The sequence below is a fragment of the Fopius arisanus genome, unplaced genomic scaffold (assembly GCF_000806365.1).
Source record: "Fopius arisanus strain USDA-PBARC FA_bdor unplaced genomic scaffold, ASM80636v1 scaffold00011, whole genome shotgun sequence".
NCBI lineage: Eukaryota > Metazoa > Arthropoda > Insecta > Hymenoptera > Braconidae > Fopius > Fopius arisanus.
In genome coordinates this window covers 1,516,217-1,534,557 of record NW_011887750.1, presented here as the reverse complement: position 1 = coordinate 1,534,557, position 18,341 = coordinate 1,516,217, and the positions used below count along the sequence as shown (strand labels likewise).

At 40.0% G+C, this 18,341-nt stretch overlaps 1 protein-coding gene across 6 annotated transcripts in view; it reads left to right on the top strand.

The window, feature by feature from the left end:
* LOC105262914 (forkhead box P) overlaps positions 1-18,341 on the top strand; it is a 138,872-nt gene that overhangs the window by 56,929 nt on the left and 63,602 nt on the right. For all 6 annotated transcript variants that reach the window (XM_011298797.1, XM_011298796.1, XM_011298795.1 and 3 more), the window contains exon 2: positions 377-484. In XM_011298797.1, the coding sequence (XP_011297099.1) occupies positions 377-484 (108 nt within the window). The remainder of the gene's footprint in view (positions 1-376; positions 485-18,341) is intronic.

The window sequence follows — 18,341 nt, the reverse complement described above, 5'->3', positions numbered from 1 at the left end:
ATACCATGAAGTCTAGGTTAGAAGTTGAGTTAAAAGAAAAATAAAGCTTATAGGGGTGTGTAAAGTCGAGGTAAGAAGCTGAAGTGCTCCTCGCTCACCCACCGCTGAATGGCGCAAGCCGCTGGAATATATTATAAAAACAAAATTTTTAAATGAACCGTGGGGGTATAATCGCCCTGATTCATAAATTTTCAATTCGAATACGTGGCACGGTTTTTTTGTATTCAGTCTATCAAAACTATAAAAAAATCGAGGGATTATTTATTGTCAAATGTGAGAACACGAGTGATTTCTCGTGATTTCACCGATAAATGAATCGTAGTCGTTATAGAACAGAATATAGAGAATAAAAATGCTCACATTTATTATTTTGCAGGGGCACATCGGCGAAAGTCCCTTTGACACTGGATCCTGGGGAAAAGAGCACTTCCAGCCGACCACGGCGCCCTGGCAGCTGAATCCGCGCAGCCATTCACGACCTGGTGTAAGTCAAACAATTCCAACTCACTAGTAACCCGATAAAATCGGACACTCCCAAAATTAACCTTTCCCTACATTGTAAATCGTTGGAAAACCCGTGAATGAGCTGAGCCACCCTCGCCCTGAGATTACCTAATTTGTTGAATTTCCTCAATTTAAATAACTGTTGGATTTTTAAATCTGAATCTAAATGATCAATTGAATCTTCTATTGAAGTAGAAGACTCGTCCCTTCTATTCTCGCATATGAATTGTTTACCGAGAGAAACAATTTCTCTCCTCAATCCTGAAGAGAACAAAACAGAGAAAGTGTTTACTGCCCTGCACAGCACAAATCTAAGCACTTAGACGCTATCTGTTGTCCATTAAATTGCCTCGTAACGGCCCATTTAAAGTTTAGAGTCCATAAAATTCGGGTTAAATGCCCGCAAATCTTTGCAAACCACCACTGAATGCAGATGCGATTCTCTGCACAGTTGAATTATTCGCCGTCCCTTGAATCAACAAATTAAAGCAATGACTAATGAAAAATAACTCCAAACGTCTTGCATAATGTAGCATCATGAATAAAATAGGATTTTTCCTCAACTCAACAGGAAAATAAATAAAACAAAAAAAAATATGTGAGAGGAAAATACGGAGAAATAAAGAGTCAAATGAGGAATAAAATTCTCTAGATATTATCGGGGAGTCATTGTTGCAACGAAAAATTCGACGGACAATTCGTCCGGTCGTAAATGCCATGTCGTTGTCACCCCTTATCCGTAGTGAAAAAGAGGAGTAAAAAAATGAGTGAACCCTCTGATTCTTTCTCCCTAACCCAAAAGTATCCTTAACCCCCTTGAGAAGGAACCGTATTTATAATACGCTTTGTTTTCCCTCAGCTATTTGTCTTGGAGTCAGTTCTTTTATTTCACTCGCACGTTATTACACCCACTGTTTTTATTTAATCTTCACCTCATTTTCAACCCCTACTTTCACCCCCATTTCCACCAGGATTAAAAAAAGGTTATTATTGGACGAATCTTCGTGTTCTAAATTTGAGTAAATAGGTGGAAATAGTACTTTGGAATTTGTGGAATAATCGGAGTGTAAAATTGAATGAAGAAATTGGCGTAAAAAGGTTAGGGAATAGGGGAATATTCTTGTCTATTTCGGGGGTACGTACCGGTGAAAATAAATATGCGATATTTTTACACCTGTGCTGAGGTGGAGAAATTCATAACGCGAGCAAGGAAATACCGCTTTTAACCGATTGGTATGGATTTGTATTTGCGAGTGCTACAGAACAATTCGATTTCATCTAATATTTCGGCGAGTACGAAGCAATCAAAATCTATCAGAGCGAATTGTTAATTTGGTTAACTCTGCAGAAGAAAAAACAATTACTCGTCTGCAGATGGAAATATTAATGACTACTTAACGGATTCTGTCTTTATATTTTCAATTTCTCTCGTTTGCCTCTCACCTTGTCATTTCGATTTGAAAATGTCTTACGGTTGTCAATTTTATTCCAGACATTTCTTTCTGCCTTGATTATTTTACAGTAGCTTTTCCTTTACCACTGACTAAAGAACACGAAACTTCATTTACGTACAACGAAGCTATCGCGAAACTAGCCGATAATTTCGGAACACTTGTGATTACCACTGAGAATTCTGAGAATGAATCTAGATGTTTCTCAAAACGATAATATTTTATCAAGAAAAAGGGAATTGTTCCTCAACAAATGAGAAGAATGTATAACCCAAGACTTGACAGAGTCATTAAGATAAGACGAAACATAACATAAAATAGAGGTATGATGTAGTCATGGAGCTGAGAAGTAAAAAAAAAAAGCATGAAACAAAGTTGGTGCAAATGGACACTGTGATGTCAGACTATTGAAAGTAGATACGGCATGGAGTGGTTGTTACCGATGTTTTTGCGCGTTCGCACGATCCAGGAAAAATCCTTTACTCTCGGCTTACAATTACTCAGATGGCTGACATAAAAACAAACCGAGGGAGAGGATAGGCTCACGTTGTCTGGGTTCATTACGTGTGGAATAATATCCATACGACTAATGACGCGAGAACGTTAAACCAGTGCCTATACTTTAACTCGCATCATCCCACGCGCATGAAGTCATCGCCACGAAATGAACCGACCGTGAAAATGCTGACTGCGAGGTCTACACGCTCCATGATACCTTTTCTCATTCTACACTACTCTTTTTCTCAAGTATTCTGATGATAAAGGCGATCGATTCCTAGAACGCCGACTGTTCGCCCATTTTATGCTTATCAAACTCAAATTTTTTTCATTTCTCAATCCACTCGCTTCGGATCGACCGGCAATTCGAGCTTTTCTTAAATTACCCCTCAATGCTCTTGTCTAATACTCAAACCTCTAGTCAACGTTTTTTTTTTATCCGTCATTCCTCACTCCTCACTCCTGTATCTTCTCTATCTCTTGAGTTATTCCATCTCAATTCAATTTTCCTTGAAAATTCAAGAAAATGACGAATTTGAATTTTCATTTCGCGCGCAATTTCTTTATGAAAAAATTATACTTCAAAATGTATCAAGCTGTATATGTACTGAAACATTTTACAAAAGGGAAAATAAGGGAAAATAAAATAAAAAATCAGTATTACTTGTTGTTCTTGCTCGGGGTAAGAACTTGGTGAAGATTTTCATCCCCTCGTGATATGAATCGCGGTAAAAATCAGAGAGTCGTCTCGAGTTCTTACCAACCCATGGGTTTTAAGATATGCAGGGCACAACCCACACTATCAGCATCTTCCTTCTTCGTTCGTGTCATCCCTTTTTCTTTCATTCTTAGTGGGCTACTTTAATACGAAAAGATAGGGGTTATAAGAACGGGGGGATAGGGATGGAGAGGTGCAAGGGGAAATGGATACTGAGGCGACAGTCACTGGAGATGTACTTCTTGATTACAGAACTTTCTACTTAATTATATAACATTGTTACCATTTACAAAGTTGCTACACTCTGGCTAGTAATTTAATGCTTTTCAATTCCCATTCCTTCTGCCAGTGAAACTCAATTCAGAAGATTAATTTTAAATTAATGCATTCATCCCAATAACTTGTCAATTTTTATTTATTCTTTATTTATTTTTCGTTAAGTAAATAGATCTGCGTCGATCATAAAAATTATGAATTGGCGTGATTAGTTGGTTGTAGGGAGTGTGTCGGGTCGAATTGAAATGAAAATTTCAAATGATTTTTGGAGAGAATGGTTGTGAGTGGCTTTTATGAAAAATATTAACCATTTGAACAGAATTTTCGGAAGAGGGAGATAAATTCAGACATTAAGACGTCTGGGTCCCTCGAAACTGTTTAGCCCTGTTCTCATTGTCCCCTAATTCTCATCTGATCCTTCGCATTACGCAATTTTGTCTTTATTATTTTATAATTCCACCTGAGGTTGGAGGGTAGACGAAAATCCCAGTACCCAAGCATTTTGCGCGATTCAACTCGCGGTCTCTTCTGCTAATGCATTTTCGCATTTATTAATTATTCGGTATTAGCCAACCAGACTTTGTGGATTCACGCGTAGCAAGCCCCTTTATTCTCTCCCACGTCCAATCAAATCACGAGATATTTCGTGACAAATTTAATTACTCACACTCACACTAAAAAAATACTGATGTAAACGTCTGGTTGGATCAGCGCATAATTTATTATTGATGAAACCGTTCAAACGCCAATTAATGACTCGTTTATTAAAAACCCCTTGACGACGAGTTCATGAAAATTCTTGAGAAAATTCTCTGTAGAAAACTCGATATCACAACTTTTTCAGGCGAATTATTTCCAGATATTGAACATTATCCTCTTTTTTTTACTTGAAAATTGAGTACTCCAAAGATAAGACATTTCAACTTTTCCTTATCGTTAACCGACTCTCACCTGAAACTGACAAGAACCAATTAATAATTCCCCAAATCGATGAACCATAAAAATTTGAATAGCATCAATTGAAAGCGAATATTTCCCCCGTTATCCCTGATATTTGAATTCGTTGTACGTAAAATCCAGACGATAAAAAATCACCTTTTACATAAAATTAATAAAAAACTGGTTGAAGCCCCTGATAATTCCAAATGAAAAATAGTTCTCCTCTCTCCCAATAATGGTCGATTAAATTATTCATTAACATCAGAGCAACCGATTTCAAACGTCTAATTAGTAATTAGCCAAGAACGCATTAATTGGTGGGACGAGGGGTAATGACTGGCGAATCATTACAGGCACAAGTTAAAAGAGTAAGAAAGTGGAGATATAGGTAGATGGGGTAGAGGTGGTTCGCATTGAATGCTAAACAAAAGCTAATTTATATCCGGAGGTCGGGACTGGTGGAGATCGGGAGATGAATGGCCGCGTTACTTGCATACCAAGTAACAACCACCAACCCCAGGACCCCTTGGCCACCTGCAGACGAGTTAAAGATCCTGGGGGATTCTCCTATCTCATTCCATTCCCTTTATCCTCTTTCTCTTTCTCACTTATATGCCCCCGATAACTTTGCCACTTGGATAATATCGGCCCCGGGAGTTTGAACGACGTGTCGGCGATTTCGAATTCGGACTATTTCCTCGTGTTAGATGAATCGGTGGTGCCTCCAATCTGCTCCAAGTCCGATCACGAACCCCGATAATTCATGGATTGCCATCCACCAACTTCTAAGATCAAATTTAACCATTGAATATTCAAATTCTAGTTATCATTGACAACTCCATATTACGAGTTCGTGAAGGGATGTTCAATAAAATTATATATTTTCGTCATTACGAGGAATTGCGATTAATTTTATTTTCCAATTCAATTTCTATTCGATTTCAATCAAGAATAGTCACTTAATTCCTTATTTATGTGGAGCTCTCGATAAAATTGAGTTGTCATTTTAAATGATAATCGATTAGGTGTGCGTGCACATGGGGTAGTTTACCCCAGGATTAATGAGTGATTGCAATGATTGCAATGATTGTAATGATTGCAATGGTTGAAATGATAATTAGGTGATGAGGTATTGGGGATGCAGGGATGAGGATGGGGAAGCCTGTTGATTCAGTGTCGCCAGAGGGATGAGGGAAGAAACATCGTCTAGCTTGGCGTTGAGCTTTCTCGATACACAAGGCAACAGCAACAGCACAGCAACACGGTAAAGCACAACAAGTGGGGGGGAGGCAGAAGTATTGCGAGGGAAGGATGAAAAGCAAAACCCTCCCGGATGGATATAACAACACAGTGGAGGTCTGTCCGGAGTGAGAGTGGCGCGCGTCGCACCGTGGTACAGCATCCACGTGCCAACTTCAACTCCTCTCAGCCTGCTTGTCCTCTACCTTTCTCGGGCTATTCGCTATTGCTCTCCTGTCCTCTTTTTATCCCCGTTGTTTCACTCTAAACACCCATTCCCTTTGGCGATTGCGCCGGTCTACAACAGCATAAAACCACGTGCTCTACCTGCCTCAACAAGTATCTCACCTGTCAATTTCAATATTCTTTCATTTTATTTTACAAGAACCTCTTGAGATGTCAAATCAATAGGAATTCCAGGGTATAACATTTTTACAGTCGCTTAATTTCTGGGTCATTGAAAAATTCATATTTTTTTGGCATATAAACATTGGATATCTCATAAATCAACAATTAAAAAAATTAAATGTACACGGAGGTAACAATTTGTGAATAGGTATTCCCGAATTTATGATTATTATTATTATCGTTGTTATACTTTTAGAGAGATACACTTGTAGTTTTAATTTCAGAATTATTTCCTTTCCCAAATCAATTGTGTCATCCAAACTCAATTCCTCGATCCGAAATTTATTCAGTTTTCCCATCCCCATTGGAACTACCCCTGAGCCCAGCATTTTCAACTTCTCCGCCATTCCATTCACCCCATAAAATTTTCACAAAACTCTTCATTTACCAAATGCTCCCGCGCCAGTAGAAAATTCCAGTAGAAATCAGTAGAAAATTCCCGCAGTGGACAGACAGGGTAATTTGGTTAGCCAAAAATTCACTAAATACTCTATCTTTAAAAGATATAATCAGAGTTCAATGACTGATTTATTCATCCATTGAATCGATTCCTTCTGAATAGAAAACCTTGAAAGATTTCCACTTTCAGTGAAAATTCTCATTCCAAACTGTAAAATTCATCCATAAATTCGCGTTCACAAGAGCACTACGTCCCTCTCCTTAAAGAGAATATCACAATAGAAATAACTCCAACAAGACATGGTAACAAGTTTTTCCTCGTGGAGTTTTACGACGAGACGAGATATTGAAATAGTTTATAGATAAGAGGATTTGACGGAGACTGTCGTAAAATCTGAATTGTCGGGTATAAAAAAGTGGAGGTTATCGAGAGTCCTGCGTCCAGTTGACTTTGATACTATTCTGTACATGAAGAGAACTCACGAGTATCGCAGCGACCTGAGTTAATCTTGCAGACGTGTATGTACGGCTAAGTTTCGAGGTTGATTCTTGAGACATTGATATCGATTTTGAGTTCATTAAGAGGTTAATTACCGCATACGTGTGCATGTACCTCGAGGTTGTCTAACGTTGTAAGGGGCGAGAGGCTAAGTTCCGATGGTTTTCACTTTGGGTAACGTACCATGTTATATTATGGTTACATATTCCGAAGTATTCAAACATGTTTTGCTTACAGATACACGTTGGCCAATAAAACACCAATTTTTAATGGTTTTTATCAGTTCTGGGGAAACCTATCAAATTTCCATTGAATTGATTTCTCTCACGAATTGATTTCCCTCACTGGAAAATAAATTCATACACACTTTGATGATAAAATCATGAGGTTCAAAATTTATTGGAAATTCGGGAAAAGTCCTGATTTTTTATTGGCATGAAAATATCAATTCCACAATTTATTTGAACTTATAATCTGATATAAATTTTCAGTGCCAAATTATGTGCAATTTTAATAGCAAAATGTCTCAGGATGTTAATGGAATTGCAAAAATAATCAGCTCGATAAAATTCCAATTTACTCGACATCACGAAAATCCAGGAAAAGCGGTACTAAAAAATCCATCATCAATCATGACGACCTCTTTTAATCCATTATTCCTCTGGTCTTCAATATTTTCTAGATTCGATTGCCAACAGCTCTCTCTCACTTATCCCAAGACTCAACGAGATAAAGTGCTTGTCTCGTAGTCAACGAAAACCAAAATTTTTCGGGCTCCATTCCAATATCTCCATCACCCCAAAAGCCCCCAATTTTTTTCTCAAATTCTCAAAGCAAAACCAAAAAATTCGCATTAAATTTCCACGAATTCTTCAGTCTGCCTCCCGATACGAATAAAAATGAAAACAACATCCTGTCAAATGGGCGTATTATCCCTCGTCATGTTAAAATATTGCCGAAGGATTGAGAGATGCATCTCGGGTTTGGGTAAAAGAAAATGCCCAGGTGAAGGTGGAAGACAACACATTTCACTAAAAAAAGAATAACCAACGAGACAAAATATTGGCGAATTTTCATCGGAACGAGTGGATGAGGAGTGCAAAAGGTTGTGGGCGTAGTTTTGCACAACGAAGTGAGTTTGCTTGAAGCGAATTCGTTGAGGGCGTGTCCTTTGGCGTTGGTTGTGCAGGTGCGAAGGTGCGCGGTGGTACGTTTAGAGAGCATTTGACCACGCCTTCTCGCCGAAAGAGAGCAAAAGCCAAGAGGAATGACGAACACAGTAGAGGGGCTTTATTCGGAAGAAGAACACAACGACAACTATATACGAGAAACGACTGTAGAGTTTGCTCGTACCGTAACGACGACGTAATATCAGGATGCCCCTTCCTTTTACCCCCGTCTCCACTGTCCTCAGCTATCCTCCATCCCTCTCCTCCATTCCTCTTTTTCGCCCCCATCTTCATCTATCCACCACCTCCAGAATTTGCCTCACTCGGGAGAAACTCAGAGGGATGCAACTGAGGGAGAAAGACCCGATATTCTCCCTCCATCTCTCATCCCTCTTTTCCTCTTTGGTCGCCAGCAAGGAATGGAATGAGAAAACCATCCCGTAGAGTCAACGTCCCGACGTTCATGGAGATATGCCTGTGCACCTTGGCAAAAGCTTTTCCTCCTCCACCTCCACTTCCACCTCATCCACCCCCTGTGCCATCAAACAAGGCCTTGGAGCGCATCAAGCCTGGAACGACACTCCCAAGGCATCTCCCAAGGACGTGCTGGCATCGCCGAGAGAAAAGCAAGCCCATGGCTCTAGTCCTCCTCTTCCGGACTCATCCTCCCTCTTCCTCCTGTCTTTTTACCTTTAGGAATGTCTCCTGATGCCTCTGCTATCCGCCATCGCGTTTCACTGTAACGTCTCGGTAAAATTCCGGGGACAGAGCCGTGAGGGGGGTATCAATTAAAACCGAGACTAATTACGGTGCATATATCGCGGATGAATGGAGGGTGTGAGGAGAGTCCAGGGGTGTTTTGTCGTGGGACACTGGATGGGGATGAGAATTTCTGGAATTGTTGGGAGGGGATTGATGATGATTGGAAAATCGGGGCACGGTATGCTGTCAATATATCTTCAAGGGTACTCCAGTTATAATTCTATATTTGCCCCTAAGCATTTTAGTTTATTTCTAGGAAAGTACATTGACATTGAAATTTAATTGCATCGCGAGCTGACGTTTGCCGCTGCATCGTGGCAGATAGTCGGCCCCCCGAAAACTATATCTCCTCAAGCTTGATATTACACGACGTTGCGAGCTATTACGGCATTCGAGATGGATTGTCCCACCCTGAAGAGGTCCCACCCTCCAAGAGAGGGTGTTTTTGGATAGGTGAGGGCGCGTCTCGAAGAGGTTCCTACCGGGTTAGCCTAGGTGATGTATTGAGATCCCATTGTATCCCACGTGAATCCTCCAAGATTGCCAAACGACCCCTCACCCTCTTCCCGAATATAAGTCACACATAACCTCACGAACCCTGGAATCTTTTGGAGAATATCTCACCCTGGAATACCCGTGATCCAGGCTGAGGGCAAAGGGGTTTTCGCCACTGCATTTTTATCCTCGCCGTTTGCCTTTTTGCAGCGTCTGCTTGTCCCCACCAGTGAAATAACAAACTCTTATTATTTCAACCAACCCCCTGGACCTCTCCTTTGTTCCAATTTCAGTCCTGAGCTAACAGTCGTCTCCATGCGCGTCTTCAATTAACGTAAATAAAAAAGAGTAGGCGGTGAGGGATGGAGAGCAGCGAAATTTTTTTTTTTATGTGTTTGCGCAATGTTTCATTTATTGGTTTTGTTTGTTCACTCTTTGGCATCCACTGGGGACAAGTGTCATCGCGGTACTCGTGGGGTTATAATTATTGTTCGCCTTGCATATTCCCGGGTCGAGTGGATCCAATTTTAATTGGCGGGGCGCCAGTGTCCTCCTTACTACGGCGAAATACAGGCGAATGAGTCATACCATGACACATTCATTTCGTTTGAATTTGTTTGGATTTAACGGATAAGCCATTTTTCAATCACCCATCCAATATTATTATACGCTCCTCTTGACCTTCGGTTTTCACCATTCAATCAATTATCATCTGCCAATTGATATTGCGATCGAAATTGTGCGATCGTAATCAGAACTGACATGCAGAAAAATTCGTGTCACGTCATCAATTGATATCGCATATAATAATATATAATATAATATCGCAATATAGAATATTTATTAATTCTCCAGATGTGAGAATGTGATGCTATTAATTTTCGGGACAGAATTAATCTCCGAATAATGTTGAAATTAATTGATGACTTGAAAATTTGTTTGATTTTTAACTGACGCACGTGTCATTTGTCATTTCTGGAATTATTATCGTAAATATAGTATTCGTCATCGATCGATATTTTGTTTCCAGCTTGTATAACACCGAAGACATCACTATCACACGCACGTGTGTTGTCCTTGTAACCGTCATATCACCTTTCTCTGATTTTACGGTTGCCCCGGTGTTTATCATATCGTAGTGATACCGACACGGTCATCCCAATCGATATCCCAATCTCTCCCGCTGTCACGATCGTAAATTAATCTTCCATTCCGCATCAATTTGCGTAAAAATGGTACGGATTAATGCCGGAGAAATACCGGAAATAGTGAAAGAATCCAGTTGGCCCCACGAGACGATGACAAATACGGAGAAAGAGGTCTTGCACTGCAACTGTGAATTCTGTACTGGCACCTCGATAAACCCGTCAATTTTCACCCTCGATACCGTTTGTCTCCGCCGGAAGTGGGAGAGAAATGTAAGCAGAGACTTAAAAAAAAAAAATAAGAAGAGAATGAGGAGAATAAAACGAAGGAAACGGGCGCCAAGGATTGTTCGCTCGCCGTCGGAAGCCAAGAGACATTTATTACGACTTTAACCGGACTTTGTGTTTATTCAGCGACTGTTGCACGAGCTTTCATCCCTCCTCCAACCCTCTTCGTTGTCTACTCTTCAAGTACACCACAGGTTTTCTTCGTTTCGCCTTTTTTTTTCAACGGACTCTTTCTCATGGGGTTTTTTCTCTCCTCTGGGATTCCCAGCACGTACCATGACCAACCCCTTCTCACGGGATTGCGATAGGGGGTGGAGGTTACCCTACAATCTTTCACTTTATCCATCGTGGACACCGATCCACCCTTCACTTCCGAATATCCTTCAAACTGTCTCAAGATGGGGTAGTCATGCAGGACAGTGTGTGGTTTGTCAGCACAACCTTGAATTTTTTTACACGTCACATTGGCAGTCCTGGCGATTTCTGCCGATGTATTTTCCGATATTCCGCAATTTTTCATGTTTTTCGCTAATTATTTCCCGTTCTTTCGCAATTCTTTCAATATTCGACATTTTTTGAAATTTCAAAATTTTTCAACTTCTCCCACTCCTAGGTAAAATTCGTCCAATAATTTTCAGTCTCCCTTGGTTTTTCCAACGATTCTCCAATTTTCGCAATTTTTCTGATCTTTGACGTTTTTGAATTTTCAAAATTTTGCTACGTCATCGGTGAACCGATTTCGTCTTACGAGGCTTGCCCTTATGGTCATTCGAGACACTTCGAGATATTTCGAAATATTTCGAGATCGATTTTGCCTCTCCTTTTTATTTGAGGTTTGAGCCAAACTGGGGAATTGAGTCACTGCGAAATTAGATAAAATGGTTTTAAGTAATGACGTTGATACGAATAGTATTTAATTATCTCTCGAAAGCGTTTGTAGTCTCCATAAAAAGAGAATAATGTTTTGCAATTGACACATGAAATTCAAAGAAGGTCGGAGTGAGTAAGAAAAGAAAAAGAGAAGTACATAAAATGGTGAGAGGTGAATGAAGACGGGGCAAACTCGCTTCACTCAATATTAACCCGTGGCATTGGCTCGTCTCTTATTCTTTTCTCTCTTCTCTTTCCACATCGTTGGAAATTTACATTTCCTCACTCATCCTCCCACTCCCCCTCCCCTCCCAAACTCTTACCCCATCGAGAGTACTCTTATTCTTTGCAGTACTCTTCTCCTTCGGCTGCAAAACTGTCTGTTTATCCCGCCTTCCTCCTCCGTTTCAAAGAGGAAGAATCCCTTAAAAAACTGTTTGAGAGTAGTAGTGACCCAACTCCATCTCCGTTACTCCTTTTTTTTTTATGAAAAAATTCTGATACTAAAGAGCCCTTGTTCTTCTGACTGTGGACCCTCATCCATACCCGTGCCTCACTCTCGTCATTTCCGCTCCCCTTCGAGACAATTCTCAACATTTAGCACCCCGAATTACGCTTCGTTGGACCATCATCGAAAATATGCCAGCTGAGAAATTTACAAACACCTCACAAATTTGGCATTCAGACATTTTTGCACCTCATCAAGTCTCCAGGAAATTCACAAAATGGAATTTTCTGTGGACTTGCGCTTTCCATTACCTCTTAGAACGCACCATTAAAAATTTATTGAGAATTCAGTGACAAAGTCATCCGGATTCCCGATTATACGAGTTTAAATTCAATTTCAATAAAAAATTATTCCCGGAAATTATTCCTCTAATTACTATAATGACCGAAAAAAATTAACTCATTCTCCAAATTTTCCAGTAGTGTATACAAATCGAAATTCTATTTTATAAAAACAATTGTGCTCATAGATATTCCATTTGTTTGTTTAATTTACTTCTGCGGTGGATATTTTCACCTCCACCATTCACTCTTCTCATCCGCCCAAATAACTCCACTAGAATTTAATGGACACTTGAATTTTTCCTCTCAAATTTGCATAGAATCAAACCACGAAACGGCACCACGAATCCCCTCTGAATACTTTATTTCGTTTTATCCAGGAGTTCTTTCCTCGAAATCTCCAATTATCACGTCTCGTCAAACAGAGGCAGTGGTTCCTTCAATCCACTCCTCACTACCCAACATCAGAGCCTTTTTTTTTATTTCTCTCATTGCTTTATCTTTTGCACCTCCCTACTCCACCCCCTCCTACCCCTCCGGTGTTAGAAACCCTCAAAATTCAAGATCGATTGGACATTTTCCAGTGAGACTAATCTCGAGTAAAGAGCAATCATTCGTATGCGCGAACGAATTCGAATTTATACTCTTTGCCTTGAACCAAGGTAAATCGAAAAAATGTTTCTATTTAGTACGTTAAGCTTCTGGGGTCGGGTATATCTTACTGCTTGGTTTTTATTTTTATCTCTTACTCTTTTAAGAAAATCCTTGGCTCTGGGGTTCGTTTCAAATCCCACTTTAGGGGCGAGTGGCGGGGCTTGGAAAAAATTGCGTCAATTACCCACTGATTTCGAGGCGAGGCAACGGGATTAGGATATGCCACCAATGCTCATTCCTCCCTGGATTATTGGGTGAATCTCTCTTAAACGGGTGAAATTATATTTTTCTGCACTCATCGCACGTGAAAAATAAATTTACTCCAACGATTTTTCCACTTCTTTCACTCGAAAAATGACGACTGGATATTTTTGGCGGATTTCAAAGTGGAGGAAAAAAATTATTTTAACCTTGATGGGAAAATTTTAGCTGGAATCCCATGGGTGATCGAATTGAATGGTTTATGTTACGTTTTCTTGTGAAAATCCAGGCGACAAAAAGGCCATGAATAATCGTCCTATGGGTTATTCCCGCATCCGCACGAGCGCCGTTGTCGTTGACACATCCAATCATTTCCTTATTACGATATCGATACATTATTTTTTATAATGCCACTGGGTGGGTTGCGCGTGGAGAAGAAAAAAGTGCCACAGGGGTGGTAACAACGGCGTCTCTTTTTTTTTTTCTCCTTCACGGGTGAGAGGCACCCTCGGCAGAAGGGCGCCTCCTTGTTCTCACATACCTTCGTACCATATCGATTGCGAGGATTAGACGGCAATTTTTCAGGCCTATGCCGAATAATTACAGGGATCAGTTTATAGCGGTGTCACGTGATGTCAGTGACACGGGCATTTTTTTTTTCGAGTTATAAATTTATTATAACTCGAAAAAAAAAAATTTATTATTAAAATATGTATTCAAAATTCCACTAATTTTGATATTTTTTGCCGATTGCCAGTGTTCACAAAAAAAACTATATTTTCGATTTTTGAGTTTTATTTCGGCAAAATAATTTTCATTCGTTTTTTTGACTGTGAATTCATGATATATCCGTTATTTTAGATGACAAAAAATGATCAATTATTGAATAAACTCTAGGTCAATATGCTGTATGATCATTAATTACATCGGAATGAAATGACGGTCGGTCTCGTAATTTATAAAACGACATTAAATCGTCTGCGTCTGAGCGTGGGAGGAGGGTTGAGGTGGTATATACGATGTGGGGTTGGTAAAGGACATATTAGCTCGACTTAAGGCGCGGCATAATGATCCCGCGGTGAAACCATCTTATTCTCGTTGGTAGTTCCATCTCTCTCGACGATTCCAGTGATGGTATGAGTTTCATGAACGGGAGTTGAAGAGAAAGACGAGCACCAGCTACGATCATCCAGGCGTAAATAAGTACGACTTGGAGTCACCGCTGATTGTCAAACCGAGACTCCTGACCGACCTCTTCTCTCCCTCTTTTTTTACTATAAAAATACTCCAGTGGGAATGGGTGACTGTAAAATCGGCATCAAAAGCATCAACGAAAGACCCCTGAAATTTTTATTCATTGACACCACACGCTCGAGCACCGGAGGGGAAACTCGAGTCGTGTGATCTCACTGAAATTATCACAATTTCATCATAAAAAGAGAATCAACTTATTCGTTATTTCATCTTTCCACTGATGATGCCGAATAATCAATTTCGATTCAGCGTAAAACGTTTGATAATGGAACCACCGAGGTAGATATTTTTGAAATTGAGTTTGGTAATCCCAAGTTTTGCATTATTTTCGTACTCCCGTTGTAATTGAGGGAAAAAGTAATCAAGCATCGGGATGAATGTGAAATACACGTTAATCATGCAATTAATTATTAATTATCTTGGGAATAAGGGATTTTGCTATGGGATATTCAAAGGTCTTCGGAGATTCATCCATTGACAAATTCATTTGATCATTTAGGTGGAATAATACGAGACCTGTATAACTTATCTTGTTGACTGACAATTAATTGTTAATCAAGAGAAATCATTTGGTTAAAACGATATTGCATTGAAGTCTAGAATCGAGAAAAGGATCGACGGCATAAAAAAATTCATCTCTCATGGCTTCACCCTCATCACTGATGATGTTGGCAAATCGATAGAGATACCAAACTGTCCTCATAAATCACGGAACCTCATCTCACTGGACACTGTAACCAAACGTGCGAAAGGCGTGTCTGGCGCATTCTGTATCCAAAAATATATAACCCCCAGCAATCCCACCGTCCAGCTCTTTATTTACCCCTCGAGAGTGGGATGTTTTGGGTGAAGATGATGAAAAAAGAGGAGTCTCGAGAAAAAAAAAAGAGAGACTCTTACTCACGCCCTTAGAGTCTGACCAGTTCTCACAGTAAATACGTCCAGTGAGTTTGCAACTTCAGTACTATTTCCCTCCAAACGTAATCCCCTCTCCCTCAACCTTTGATCCATGATCCAGCGATAAATTGGTGGTGAATTTATTGGGTAACATTTCCCCTCAAAATTCTGCATCATATATTCTCACACCGATTTTAAATAATTTATACTAATGCGCAAATATGAATTTTGGAAATGGTGACCATTGTTGTAGAATATTTGGATTTAATTGACTTGTTTGGTCCAGGGGTCTTATTTTTTCATGAGTGGTTGATGCGGTGGGTCGGGGGAGGGTCGGGGGGTCGGAGGGGGTGGAATGAGGGTGGTGATTGGCAGATAGCCATACATCATTTTCAGGCTTTTCAATGGATATATAGCTCCTATATTTGTTTGCCAGAGCATCATTAATTATTTTCCTGTCCAGTTACGGGGTATTGTGATATCATCGGCAAAACGTTTGCATTGGTATACGACCTACACCCTCACTCACTTGGACTGATGCAAAACAAGGTACTATCGATAGCACAGCAATGTGGAAAATATTTGCTCATCTTTTGTGTTACGGGGGCTTTGAATTTTTTTTGGGGGAATGTGTTTATTTTAGGTTCATTGAGCTTTTCATTTTTTTTTTTCATATAGATTGATGGAGTACTTCGGTGAGGCCTTATTGATAATTTTAGGGATGACTGTGCGGCAATTTTTTTCAATTAATATCAGCTATTGATTTCTTGGAAAAAAAATTAAAAAATATTACTAATAATAATAATAAATGATTATTTAATTTGAGCTTTTTCGCAATTGCCCTTCTGATCAATTTCTTTCAATTGAATAATAAATTTTTTACCCGTTTACGACAATATTTTCTCATTATTTTTATTTGCAATTGGAACAGCCTTCAAGTGATTATTTCGAATTTTCGTACCTCTGTCTTTGACTCTTTGTATCTTTACCTTGCCTCTAAATCCCGGTAAACCTCTTAAGCCTAACGATCCGTATAGTACGAGTTACATTTTGACAATAAGAGGAAAAGTAGCAGTATTACTAAAACCAAAGCTCACCTTTTCACTGGCCAATTATAGAAGATTCCCGCGATAATCCTATTACCCACATTAGCTCATTATTGCATAACTTTAGACTGAGCTGAGCTTATCAAAAACCGAGGGACTGTCCACGCTCTTCTAACGCAAGGTTAAGAATATCGACTCAGAAAGTCCCAATGATTATGTGAAGTATATACAGATGAAACCTGAAGTGTCTCATTATGAAAATTTCACTATTTAAATGCCCGCTGAATATTTTATCATCAAAAACATCCCATTGTTATTTGATTTTTCAGGAGTAACTCTCCCGATAACGAGAAATACCATTTTTCCTCCCGAGCAATGAGATTTGAGGGCAGAATTCCGGTATCAGCATCGTCCGAGATTTTATTTAGATTCGCAACGATTGAGGGCCATAAATGCGAAACCGTCGTATTCTTGCGATGGTGGTGGGTCCGAGGGGGTAAAAGAGTAAAGAAGCCAATCGTCACGAGGGGTGAATGTCGGGGTTGTCCAGCTTTGAAGAGGGTGTTAGGGACGATCCCGATGTCCACACCTCTGTTGTCAGCTAATGCCCTGGCCATTGCCCGAGACTCGGGGGCTGAGAATACTCTTATATGTTGGGGATTGAGCTCTCGTCCAGGAGGTGACCGTGGGGGAGAAAAAAAGGCGAGAAAAAAAAATTTGGACAGTAGTCGGATTCTTTGGTACGTGTTCCACTCGAGAACTATCACTATAGTCCTCTATACCCATCCCAAATTCCACCAATACTCAACAGAGCTTTCTCGGGTCACTCCATCCCCCAGTGCTCGACGTTTTGCTATCGGTATCATGACAATCCCAGCAAATCTCTTCCACTATAAACGGCTAAACAAAGAGCTCCATTCTTTGGAAAAAGTACCAACACCCTCGGGGAAAAAGGACGAGGCAACCTTATCGGCCTCTGTCCACTACTTGTGATCATTTATCTGGATACTGAGCAACGCCCATCGCACATTTATATCTTGAATTTTGTCAATCGTCGGTTCAATCCTTCATTCCATCTTGAATAGAGCCTTAATGGTCGCGAATTTCTCTGGGTAAAAATCATTTCCAATAGTTCCATAAACTCCTAGCAATTGCACTTATCTGAATACAAATTGCCGCCCAATCATTTGAATTTAAAAAACGAATAATCCTTCAAGTACGTGAATGTTGTTTTTTCAATTGAATAATTTAATTATAACGAATTGAGTGACATTTGTTTTTTGCAAGGCAATAAAAAGAAAGCAATAGTCTCATTTGAGAGCGATGAATTTATCCTTCCCGGATAACAAATCGTATTGATTTCTCATCAATGGCAACATCATCGAGTTTCCACCGAATTGGAACCGAGTGTTTCGCAAAAGCGAAAGAAAAAAAATGGTGAAATGAGAGTGCACACAGTTCTGTTCACTCCATCCTCCCCCCCCTGGATAATAAAAGAAGGCAGATTAATGCCCTCCGGTCTTGAATCCAATCAACATTACTCTGACAATAGTCTACCAGCCAATGTCCTCAGAGTTCGACGTGGTCCGATATTATCAACAGGATCATCCTCCCACCACTTCATCCTCACTTTCCCGTCCCTTCTCTCTAGGTCCATGTATATCCCCGGTTCCTTTAAAACTCCTCACCTCCTCCCCATGCACCATCGAAAACCCCCCAAATGGATACACCCAGGTTATTCCACTGCTCCCCTCTGCTTAATTCCAACCGATGATAAGTATGCTAACAAGACAGAGGCGCCTCTTGGAACCAAATTAACGCCCGGGCTTACACAAAACGC